The sequence below is a fragment of the Stylophora pistillata genome, chromosome 14, assembly GCF_964205215.1.
Source record: "Stylophora pistillata chromosome 14, jaStyPist1.2, whole genome shotgun sequence".
In the NCBI taxonomy this organism is placed as follows: domain Eukaryota; kingdom Metazoa; phylum Cnidaria; class Anthozoa; order Scleractinia; family Pocilloporidae; genus Stylophora; species Stylophora pistillata.
The window spans coordinates 9120109-9132411 of NC_142532.1; the positions used below are offsets into that span (position 1 = coordinate 9120109).

At 38.9% G+C, this 12303-nt stretch overlaps 1 protein-coding gene across 1 annotated transcript in view; it reads right to left on the reverse strand.

The window, feature by feature from the left end:
* The window catches only part of LOC111346698 (uncharacterized), a 28113-nt gene extending 15862 nt beyond the window's left edge, over positions 1–12251 (reverse strand). The window contains exons 1-15 of the mRNA XM_022953974.2: positions 12001–12251; positions 10418–10651; positions 9931–10134; positions 9382–9564; positions 8237–8399; positions 7779–8005; positions 7404–7623; positions 6714–6976; positions 6429–6588; positions 2946–5215; positions 2536–2575; positions 2261–2371; positions 2007–2090; positions 1309–1563; positions 3–80 (exon numbers count right to left, since the gene is read on the reverse strand). Of these exons, the coding sequence (XP_022809709.2) occupies positions 3–80; positions 1309–1563; positions 2007–2090; positions 2261–2371; positions 2536–2575; positions 2946–5215; positions 6429–6588; positions 6714–6976; positions 7404–7623; positions 7779–8005; positions 8237–8399; positions 9382–9564; positions 9931–10134; positions 10418–10612 (4453 nt within the window). The 5' untranslated portion in view covers positions 10613–10651; positions 12001–12251. The remainder of the gene's footprint in view (positions 1–2; positions 81–1308; positions 1564–2006; positions 2091–2260; positions 2372–2535; positions 2576–2945; positions 5216–6428; positions 6589–6713; positions 6977–7403; positions 7624–7778; positions 8006–8236; positions 8400–9381; positions 9565–9930; positions 10135–10417; positions 10652–12000) is intronic.
* Between the last annotated feature and the right edge of the window lie 52 nt (positions 12252–12303).

Consider the following 12303-nt stretch of genomic DNA (forward strand, 5'->3'; position numbering starts at 1 on the left):
ACCACACAAACGCACAGCGAGATCAGTTTTCAGGCGAATGGGAATTTCCAGAACATTGCAACACTCTTCAAGTAAAGGACCTAAGGGAAAAAAATATACACACATTGTTAATTTTTTAAAAAATTTACAATTTGAGGATTTGAGAATGACTGGAAATTATGCAGCTTGAAGATGCCAGCAGGCTATCCATTTAGGGTGATTGCTCATTACTACACCGCGTACCCTGTACTGCACATGACATCACGTAATTGCTACGATGATCTTTTGCCCTTGAACGGTGACTTGTGTTATTTTGCATAATCTTGGTGTTTAATTATCTCATTTACCTACCCTCATTTACCTACCCATTTCCCTCATTTACCTACCCCTAACCGCCTCCCGGTTAGCTCAATTGGTTAGAGCGCCAGATTATGTTGTGCGGGAGGTCGAGGGTTCGAGCCCCGGCCGCACCGATACTCATAGTCTTAAAATAAGTGAAGAGAATTTGCTACCTTTCTGTAACCAAAAAATGGATAGATATTCTAGTCTTCTCGGATAAGGACGAATAAACCTTAGGCCCCGTCTCCTGCAGGGTTAGGGGTAGGAGACGCTAATTTCCCACGCACAAGATTACTGTGTGGTGGATGTCCTTCCCTGGGGTGGGATGGGTGGGAATTGCCCTGAAGAGCCCCTATGGGGAGAGGTCAAGTAACGTATGTACGTATGTATGTACGTATTTTATTTTAAGAGAAGTTACAAAAATTTATCGGAAGGGGAAAAAAGATATACTTAAATGAGTACACGAAACCTTTACTGGAAGAGGCAAATTGTGACCCTCAAAGCAAAGACCAGAGGAACATTCTTCCATCAATTATGTATCAAACTGTTCCAAACGCTCGAGACTTTTTACCTATCGTCTTTTTTGAAGTTTCTATTAAAAAACCTTTCCTTCTAGCTGCCGCAAAATGTACCGTGAACCGACAAAATAACGTGCGAGAACCCGAACAGGGCTAAATAGGGTAAAATCAGCCCATCAAATCATTTCAACAAGCACGGTGACCCACCTTTTTTCTTTCAGCTGTCGAAATAGAGAATGCCAGGGAAAGTTTCAAAGAAATCGTTCAATAATTTTATTTCTGAGGAATCACCTTAAGTTCACCTTTCGGTCTAGTGGCTTGGAATATAATTATTGTAAGGAAAAAATTTCGCGGTCTGTGCTTGGAAGATAACAATAATTTTATGGCTTCTCCCCGCAGATTAATTTCAGTACTTCAAATGGGACTGTATATTTTATAGGGGACAACAAAGGAAAGAGAAAATCGTCCCCACCTGTTGTCCCTGCTGGCATGGTTTTTCTCAAGTATTCGGCTACGTCAGTCCTATTAAGACACTTTGCCTCTCTCATAAGGCAACGGATCCACTTTTTTGCCTCAGTCTTATGTTCTGCCAGTGGATCTTTGAACGAAGAATCATCAAGCTTAAGATGTTGCAACAGTTTAGCCACAACTGTTTCGGAATGTTCTGACTTTAATTGCAGAAACTCGCGAATACCGGAGGGTAACTCAAGAGTACTTTCTTCGCGCCCTAAATAAGCGAAAACAACAACAATAAACAAAAAAGCTAACAAACACTTAAATTAAAATTTTTTAAACACTTTGGATGATCAGAAAAGGACAGTGTACGTTGACTTTCTATTACCAAAACGGAAGTAAAGAAGGCAATCTATATATAAATGAATAAAGACTGATAGTTTCGAAAGAAACTGTTTGGGGCCGCGTCGGTGCGAGTAACGAAATAATTTGGATATATTATTTCTATTCGCTCCGACGAAGGGCTAACGCTCGAAACGTCAGCTTTTGTAATCGTTACGGTGGCCAATTTACCACTTCAACTTTGTTGATATATCCCAATCTACATATAAGACTGACAATGCAGATACATGTAGAAGGCAAGCGATTTACAAACCATACAATTAAAGAAGTAAAATATTCAATAACAGTTGACTTTCAAAAAGGAATGAAACTTACATTTGCTTGTGTTCACAGCATCTTGTAGTTTCTTAGTTCCTAACTGGAACTGATCACTCAATAGGGGCTGCATTTGCCAAGATCCTGGAAAAAAGGTCGCAAAAAAATATAAGTACACTAAACACTTGAGGGCTCTTTGGTGGGTTAGAGAAAAGATGCATTTCGAGCTCATTGTCATAAACGGGCTTATTAGGGCACCAAAGATTATTGGAATGATTGTCTTATCCACAAGAAACAAAAGATTGGAAACTAGCCTGCCAAAGATGGTACTAAAATCCTTTCCACCTCAGTGCTTACGAGTGTTGATAGCTGAAGAGATGTTACTGCTTCGTGACGTAACTCAGTTGACTTCTCCTCGGCTCTATCTAAGATACAAATTGAATAAGAATAAATTCAAAATGATTATATGAATGATTTAGTGAAGCCAAGAGACACCGAACTACGCGAGATACCGCAGAAAGGAACATCACAGACAACTGAAATAGATTGATAAATCGTAGATAATCAAGATTCGAAAATGGTGGCTAACCTTTCAAAATAGGTCTCTCATCACGTTGACCAGTCACCACCTGCCGGTAAATAAGGTGAGTCGTTACAAATAACAGGGGGTATTTTGGGGAACTACGCAAAATGAGCGTGGCTAATTCTAAGCGAAGAATAGCTCAAACATTAGTTAGTCTTGTACCTCATAGTAGACAAAAAATAACTATTTCCTTGGAACCAGTCATTACGAAACTTGATTGATTGTCTCAATAAGTCACTTAAAAATGTACATACTGGTTTGCATCGAAGTTTTGCCGTCTAATCTGAAGAATAATATTATACACGATAACATTTTTTTTCTTTAGTCGGTTTTTAATTACGATTAAAACTAACAATCTAATTGCTATCACATGCTTGTAAGATAATATAAACGATGAAGAAACCATATTTTCTGACCTTGTCCTCACTAAGAGAAATCCAGGGAGCAAAGTCTTCAGCCTGAATTCGGTTATCCTGAGCGGTTGCAAATTTTTTGCAAAGAACCTGCGGTGTTTTATTGTCAAAATCTGACTCTGAAATGAAGTGGAGGCAATCTTCTTGCTCACAATTTTCTATAAAATGCTGTGTGCAGAAGCTGACCATGCGTCCATGGGAACAGATGGGACATAGGAAACATACCCTACATGCAACGTTCTTCACCCAGAAGAACTTGTTCCAGATGCGATCTATCATCAAGGTTAGTTGGCTACGAAAAACTCGAATTGAGGCCATATCAACCATACCAATTTCACTATTTACACTGACTACAATGACCTCAATCGCAGAAGAGTGGCAAAGGAGAACAATCGAGAGGCCTTGGTCAGGGAAGATGTAAAATCTAGCAAAATTGTTGTAAATTTGGGGCGGTACTGAGCGAGGAAATTCTATTCTACACCACAGAAAGAATTCTAACACAAATCGTGGAAATAAACCTGGAGGGACCTGACCTGCATCAAATTTGAGAAAAAGAGAGGGAATTTGTGCAGATTCAACGAGACTACTAATCATTTTTGGTGGATTCGTCCGCAGCATTGATGGCACCAGATAATGCTTGTTGCATGAGTCCTGTGACGATGGCCATGGACACAACAAGCTGAATTTCTCCATAATTGCAATAAGGGTTTCGTGAGTTTCTTTCTGAGGAATCAAAGAATTCCAAACATGTTTGAGAAGTTTTTCTTCCAGGATTCCCTCTTTTTCGAGTTTGAGCCAAAGATCAGCAAAGTTTTTCTCTTCCGAATCGTAGGACCTGACGGTTATTACACTTTTGAATACGTCAATCAGCCATTGGGTATCCAAGATGACTAAATCACTCAATTCTGGAGAGTCATCAAAGTGGATCAAAACTCGGAGATCGTGCAAAAAGTTTAACAAAGTTACTATCTCATTGTTTTTGTTTATCTTGCAAACTTTGAAAGCAATCTCTTTTGCAGTTGCGAGAGAGATGAATTTGCGATCATTTTCCTTGATCACGCGAAGCGCATTTTCGTATTTCAACCACTTGATCGGAATAGCTTCATTTACATGTGGTAACTCCGTAGCAACTTCATGTACCTTCTCCCGCAATCGCATGATTTCTTGACATTCGAACTCAGAGCCTGACACAGTGTTATCAACACAAAACACGTCAAACAAGTGGGCACCATTTGGCTTGGCTTTTAAATCGCCAAATATTTCTTTGGCTAGTGCAAAAGGATTACGGTTACAATATGGTTTGTCAGCATGAGTGCACACCAGGAAAACAGCTGGAAGCTTCTTTGGAAGTACCTCCTTTTCGGAGCTTTGCGGGCGATTTTTTTGTTCCATTAAGGAGGCCAAAGAACTCATCCAAAACTCTAGGTAATCAAAATTCGTTTTTAGATTATATTTATCTTCAATTTTTCTGTAGACTCCTTGCTTCACAAGGGGTATGGCTTTGTCGCTTGGATTTCTACTCAAGTCATAAACCAAAAAGTAGATTGCTCTTCTTGTAAGAAAAAGTGGGTGTGTCACGTAGTAAACAGACTGTCCAGCAAAGTCCCACGTAATTGAGTAAATATCTCCTCTATCGTCTTTCCAATCATCTTGAAGGAACTGTGAAATTAACTTTGCAATGCCCTCCGGCACTTCTCCTGAGGTACTGTTGAGTACGTCATCGTCGTACTTTGTTGGAGTTAGATTATATTCTCCTCTTGTTGTTAAAGAAGGTTCACCGAGTGAAGGATGAACGTTTGCTCGATTTGTAGGAGACCCCGATGGTTCCGTGTAACTTGCAGTCTCACTGGGGTATCTTTCCTCCAAAGTGTTAGTTTCTTCGAAGTCATCATAATTTTCTGACAAGGTACTACCTCTTCCTCGAACGTTAGCAACGTTCTCTTCCTCCATTAATTTATCTGCAATCCACCTAGCTGTATTATGTTCAAAAGAAAAAGATGCTTCATCAAAGTTTTCGCGTAAGTCTTTTTTTCCTGTCTTCCACACTTCTGTGGTTACTTTACAATCATAGGTATCGACTTCGATGCCTACGGTGCTATCTTCATCTGGGTTGAAACTAATCCCTTTCAAGGACTTCTTCACGCTAGTCTTTCCAGACCGATCTTGTCCAACGAACATCAACGGCACTCGCTTTACACAAGTTTGACCTTCGGCCAGGGCATCTTTGTAGGCTTCTAGAGCTTCAGGACCACGAGCACGAATCTCTGGAGGAACTGTAAATGTGACAATCAAGAAATGCACATTAATAAATCTCAATAATGAAGATGGAATTGATAGTGAATCAAACAAACAAGAAATAAGAGACACGTAGACAATAAAAACCAAACATCAACCAATCCATCGAATTTTATCTTCAAAGCAAACAGGATATATCTCTTCTTAAACGTTATATTTATTATTTATTCATCTATTAGTTATTTCTTCTGTGTAGGATCGATCTCAAAAAGAGAACTACTTTCCTTTGAATGGGGCAAAATACTTGTGATTTCATCTAAAACCTAAATCCTAAAAATCGGGGTATGCATGTATGTATGGGAATAGTGGCTCTTTATTCCTAGGCAATAATTTGATATGATATCATATATATTATATGAAGGAGTGACAATATTGGTATAAAATCTCTAGCGAGCTCCAGCTATATAGAGCATGTCACCACATGTCGTCAGTTCTCAGAGCCCTCACTTCCTTGCTCCTTTTCTTCAGTATGATCTGGAAAAACCCCGTAGAAAGCCATAGATGGTATTGAACTTAAATAGGCTAGCGGTAATCATTGGCACAACACCAAGAACCTAAATTGAAATATAAATTTTTAAGCTATGAAAACATTTTCTTCTCCTGTGAAAATCTGTCGAAAGTAAGCAGACTACTTAGGCTCTTGGACTTCTTCTACTTTTGCGAAAGCTTTCTCGTATGCTCTCTTTTAGAGAATTTCAACCCAAAGCTAGAGTACTCGAGCTCGATTCCAATCAATAAACGAAACTGACCGTCCAAAAATTTGCATTACATATTGAGTAAAAGGAGAGCAATAAGAGTCATTGCAGGCCTCTGGCGTATTTTTTGGACACAAAAAAACAGTTTGCACGTACAAAATTAGTTTACGTATAAATTACTTCACATATGTAGAAAGGAAAGAGTCATTGCCTACTTCCAAAGATAAATCCTAATATCGCTCAATTTAATTTTTAGATACGGATGGGTCTTAATGGCCATTCCTTGATTGCGCGACAAGAACTGAAAATGAAATTTTGCAAAGAGGCGCGTTCCCAGCACATTATCTCTTCGGAATATATTGCCATAAAAAACACAACCATTTTGAAATTGTGTTCTTCAGCAATACCTCTTAATTTTCTTTTAATCAGCCACGTTAAACATATATGACGTTAGTGCCGATTTATTACAAACACTCGAAGGATGTCAGTTTCTCACCTGTTGTGGATCCATATCCGTTCATCTCCCGTACGACAAAGTCTTGAATTTCCTTTACAAATTGAATAAATTCAGGCAGTTTCTGAGCAATTACTTCCGGTTCCCAGTCTGTCCCATTTAGGAGTTTATCACACTCTTCGCTGTGTAAGTGGAGGTCAGTCTACCCATTGCACAAGAAAAAGAGAGAATTAGCGAGGAAAACTTAAAATTTAGTTGTTTTGCTAAACATGCTAACTATTTTTCATAAAAATATGCGATTTGCAACCGTTAAACATACGTTATTACCGATTTTCTGCTTCTTTCATTCCCTAGGGGGTCAATCCACCATGAATCTTCCTGAGAAAGTATGGCAAAGAATCCTGGACGCGTGCTGTACATTTTTCGCTGACAACATCGCTTATGAAGTAAGTGGAATCCGTCAGGGAAATCGTTATCTGGGAGACGTAATCCGAAGGCATCCTCATCTGTCAAAGTTAATCGGGACAAGTATGTAGACAAAGCACGTCTCACTTCGATTTCGGGTACGTCTCCTCTAATAGCAGTACGATCTGTAACAAGACAAGTTTTACGCAAAAGTTTTAACCGGAATCAATAAAATTGACCTCTTCAAGTAAAAATATTCGTGTCAAACCGATGCATGTCAAAAGCCCATGAATTGTGCGATAAGGAGGAATGATTAAGTACACTTTTACGTAGACTTGGGTATCCATAGGGGCAAAGTGACCGTTCAGCCTGGACAGTCGAAGATTTTCATGTCCAACTTAACTGGCATTTGAAAAAGAAATTTGAACGGGAAATAAAAAGAGAGAAGTCCCTGTTCTTTCTTCTCTAAGAGAAACTCATGATCAGGTCGTGTATAGGTGGAAGGGGAGAGGAGATAAGAAGGTAGAGAGTACGTGAACGAATGAAAAACTAAACGAGAGGCCATTTGTTTCAGAACGACAAGGACCGAAAAAAACAATTTTCTAGTCTTGCCTGTTCGCCCACGCATGGTGAACCTGCAGTCTAGCTCGCAACCAGGAAAAAGAATGTCGGTCTGTAAATATTTTCTAGATTTAAGTACCAGCCATCCACGACAGCGTGATTGCATTGTTTCATCTTCAAATTGGATCTCTTCTAAGACATTCTTTACGTCACTAAAAGGAATTGGTATATCTTCCAGCCTTTTCTTTACGCTACTCTTTGCTACCCACACCTGTTCAAAAAGATAGAGAAACACAGCACGTGAAGTATGAGCTCCTGCCGGGCCAGTATTCACAACGTTGTGAGGTCACTTTTCGGCAAACGATAGGGGCGTAACACAGTAATCGGCGGTGAAACGAAAAAAGGCAAAAAATTGTTCGAACTCACCTTACATCTAAGTTGGTTAAAACAAGGCGTCAGATATGTTAGGTCATATCTGGAGATGTATTCATTGTCTTCGGTGATCTCTTTGAGGCCAGTTCTTTTAAAGATGTCCTCAGGAATATCATCTCGCTCTCTAAAAGAAACTTTCCAAAACATTTTTTCTCCTGAATCAGGCCTTTGAAAATTTTCTGCTATCTCTTCGATGTCCCACGTTTTTTGACCAATATCGTCTGCAAAAAAGAGAGAGGTATGTCAGATTGGCGAACAACATGAGTTATGACTTGGAAAAAAATTATGCAAGTCTAAGTACAAGATGGTAAAAAATGCCATTAAAGGAGAAACCGCAAAATAAGATTAACGAAAAGAAGTTAAAAGGAGCACACAAAACTTTTCAACGGGATGGTCAGTTAATTCACCTGTTATTCATCGACGCAAAATATCCAAACAAGTATGAATATTACCTTCCTCACGAACTCTTATAATAGAGGTCCCCAAATGACACCACATATCGGCTTTCGGACTCTCATCTGTCTCCCTGTTATCTTTAATCTTGCGTAAGGACATCAAAACTTCGTATTTAAGGTCGGATTGGTACACGGTGTCATTTCGGTCATGGTGCAAATTCTGCCCAGATAAACATGTTAGTATTACGCAAAGATTGCTTTAAGAATTCTAGTTCTCGAGTCAAAAATGTGGCTACATCTAGAAGCAGATAGGCTTATAATATATCATGTCATAAATATTTCAAGAACGACGGTCAAAGAAAACTTCTACGTCACCCGTGAGTAACACCCGGAACACGGACAACCAGATTTTTCAGCGTCATAAAATGCATGATCATAATCTGTACGAGTTCGAATATAGTCTTGCATGGAATTCAACCAAGCTCAAACTCATAAAAATGTATCAGCTGTTAATTGTATTCAGTTGAAAGTGAATGATTCGATACCTTAATAGCAGCATAGGCTGAATTGCTAAGGTCTACAGTGCTACCAGGGTTGAGATCGGACGTCAGCATTATCAGGCGCCTCTGGCAGCCGCTTTAGTCCATGTAACGACCTCACCTTTTCCCCCCACACATCCCACCCCAGGGGAGGACATCCATCACACAGTAATCTCGTGTGTGGGAAATTAACGTCTCCTACCCCTAACCCTGCAGGAGACGGGACCTCCGGGTCCTCATCCGAGAAGACAAGAATATCTATCCATTTCTTTGATGTTACAGAAAGGTAGCAAAATCTCCTCAATTATTTTAAGACCATGAGTATTGGTCCGGCCGGGGCTCGAGCCCTCGACCTCCCGCACAACACAATCCGGCGCTCTAACCAATTGAGCTAACCAGGAGGCGAGTTCTTGTTCAATATTGCCATTTAACAAACGAGGCTCATCAGTATGGAAATGTAATTTTAAACCTAACTATCTTCACTCAATTTGTAGGATTCGCAGACCTATGTTTTTGACAGAGCATTCTTAAAGACTATTTCAAAAGCATGATCACGACGTAACACAATGTATTGAACATTCCGGTTCATTACCTTATCACAAAAGAAAGAGAATGAGCCAACTCATGTACATTACTGTAGCAAAATCAAACCAAGAAGAATACCTTACTCTCGCAGTGCTCAGCTAGTTCGAGTCGATACTGTGTCTCAGACCCTGGAAGCGACATGCGATCTTCCATTTGCACCTCCTGAAGCTTGAGTTTACAGTTTGCAGGAAGATGACAACCATCGACGTAAGCGCGAACTTTGTAAAATTCGTTTTCAAAATACTTCAATCTTGCTCCAGCCTAGAAGTTTAAAAGGCAACTTTAACGAAAGAAAGCTGGTTTTATCGCACGCATCACATCCTTATTACTGGTTTTAGTCAAGCAGGTCTAGAAATCAGGTAGCGATGGCTCTTTGGCAATTCAAATGAACAAACCTTGATGAATGAAGCATCAGAAGCTATTGAACTTGTACTGAATTAGTACGCCACAATATTCAGAGGGGTGGCGATGGAACCTTACAATGCTGTTTGAATCCTTATGCCGCTAAATATTAATTTCTAGAGTATAAAAACGATTCTATAGATCTAGTTCGTGAAGATATATCCCCAGTAGTATTAAAGCGATCTCGCTCTCCGATTAAGAATCAATTTGTAACTTTAAACATACCACAATTGTTCCGATGTTCATTTTTGCATGTCGCCGTTGCTGATGCGTTCCACGGACTATATACACTTCTCCATCCTTCACAATAAGTTTAACTTCTGTTTGGGTCTCTATCTGGCGTAAAGTAGCTCTATATTTTCCAATTACTCTGCCTTTGTATGAGTTTGGAATTTCTACCAGTTCATCCCAATTATTATTCAACTCCTCCTATGAAAAGGAACTAATGGTCAATTCAGAATCCATATTGTACACCAGAGAGTTTTGAATAAGCAACTCTGCTGTTGACATCATTTGCGTTTTTGATATTTTGTGGATCTATGTCATTTCCCAAACACTGGCGGTGAACAAGAGGAGCTTAAGACTTATTACACTTATGATTATACTTGCTCAGTATCTTTTAAAACACCGAAAGTTCTTCAGTGAGTTTACCGCAATATAATGTAGCGTTAATCTTAAAGTAACCAAACCATAGCGTATATCTGGAACTAACCAATTTTTCTGAAATAAGCTGCCTCGCCACTTCTAATTCCTCAGGGCGTCCACTGACTATAAATCCTGCATGTTCTCTTCTCCCAGGCTCAATTATGGCTCCAGATCTCGTCATCATTTCATTTATCACACTTCGATGCCTACCGATGATATGGGCTTTCAAATCTATTGGAACTGGTATAAATTCTCTTTCCATTGCCTCCGTGTTTACTTCCTTGGTATTAGCTAGATATCACTAAAACAAAAAAGCTGTATTGAAATAAAATCATCGCCTCTTGTTATTAAGGCCAACACATTTTTTGCGTCGTGTTTATGGCTTTCCCATCAGGTCATTACCTCTCTACATTAACTCTTTGAATGGTGAGTTTCATTCTCATTCTTTTTCTATTTTGACCTTTGAATGTTCCTGTTTCATTCTATTATACTATTACAACGCTAAAACAACTGATGAAGAACTAAACAGAGAACTCACACAACCTAGCTATTACTTCATTATCGCGCTCACTGTTAATTTCATGTATTTTATCATAAAATAGAGAAGTTTTCATGATTTCGAGACTCGATCGTGAAGTGTGCTTGTACTACTCATACTAAAATTGCAAATCACTTAGCGTTTTTAAGCGAGACAGTTTTTTGCGTTAAGATGACCCTGATTTGAATAACATTGCGTGAATTGGTGAGCACCTTACATTTCAAATCCCCAAGCCTTTTTAAACGAGACAATTTTTGCGTTAACTTGATGACCCTGAGTTAAATGACGTAAAATTACACAGTTTTACACAGATTTCAAGAGGTCGATGCTTGTTGGGGAATTATCGGTCTAGAACCAAATGGAAACATTCAACAAAACTTTCTGAATATTTTCTTATTTTGAATTAATTATAAGGTGGTATTAAAATTGAGGTCACCACTTATATGTGATGAGTTTCAACCATCATTTTGCTGATATTTACTCTTAAGTAGACTTATAGTTACCATACAGCTCTAAGTTTGTTTACAACTTAATGCAAAGGACTGATTAAACATCTTTTAATATACATGCCCGACGACAGGGAAACCGCTACAATTACACATTGCGTGACAACTAAAAAATTGTTGTTTCATGGGCAAGTGCGTTTTACAAATGATTCCTCCTTCATTCCTTCGACGATCAATCTTATATGAATTTCCCCTCTGTCGACTGAGTCTGGATGAACATGAATTATAAAGTTTAATATCAACTCCCTATTGATCAGATGTTAAAACTAAGTGTTCACATTACCTAAACACAATATGCCTGTGATTGTACTGTCCGCATGATCTTGTTTAAAGAAAACGATTAAAGAACCAGGTCGAATAAGGTAATGTCACATTTTCACCCTTTTGAAAGGGTAATTTCATAGTGAACGCAATTTATGCCATCTGAAAAACCAGCTTTAAGATTTACAAAGGAGTCACGTCCCATTTGAGGAAAAAAATATGACAAAATGGATGACTACAGTTTTAGCTTTAGATATAACACTTTGATGAGCAGTGCCAAACAATTAACAACATTTCGATCAACGTCAATAATTAGGAAAGTAGTAACTGGCAGTTTTCTCTTACCGTAGAGTAGTTATTCCGTCCTGAAATAGGAAAGTTAATCCGACTTATTGTAGAGCTGACTGAATCGCTCTGCAATGATTACGAGTTTGGCTGCCCGGCTTTTAGTCGATAAAAGCAATCATTTTTCCGCCTAAATTGACCCCAAGTTAGTCTCTTGCTTTTAGCATGACATGTGTTGCATTTCACTGTACAACCGAAAGCCGACTATGTGTCGAAATCTTAAAATCTATCAAGTTTAGTCGACGCAAGGCACTTAGGGTAGCCAACTTAAATTTACTTCTGTCATATAACCCAACCGCAGTG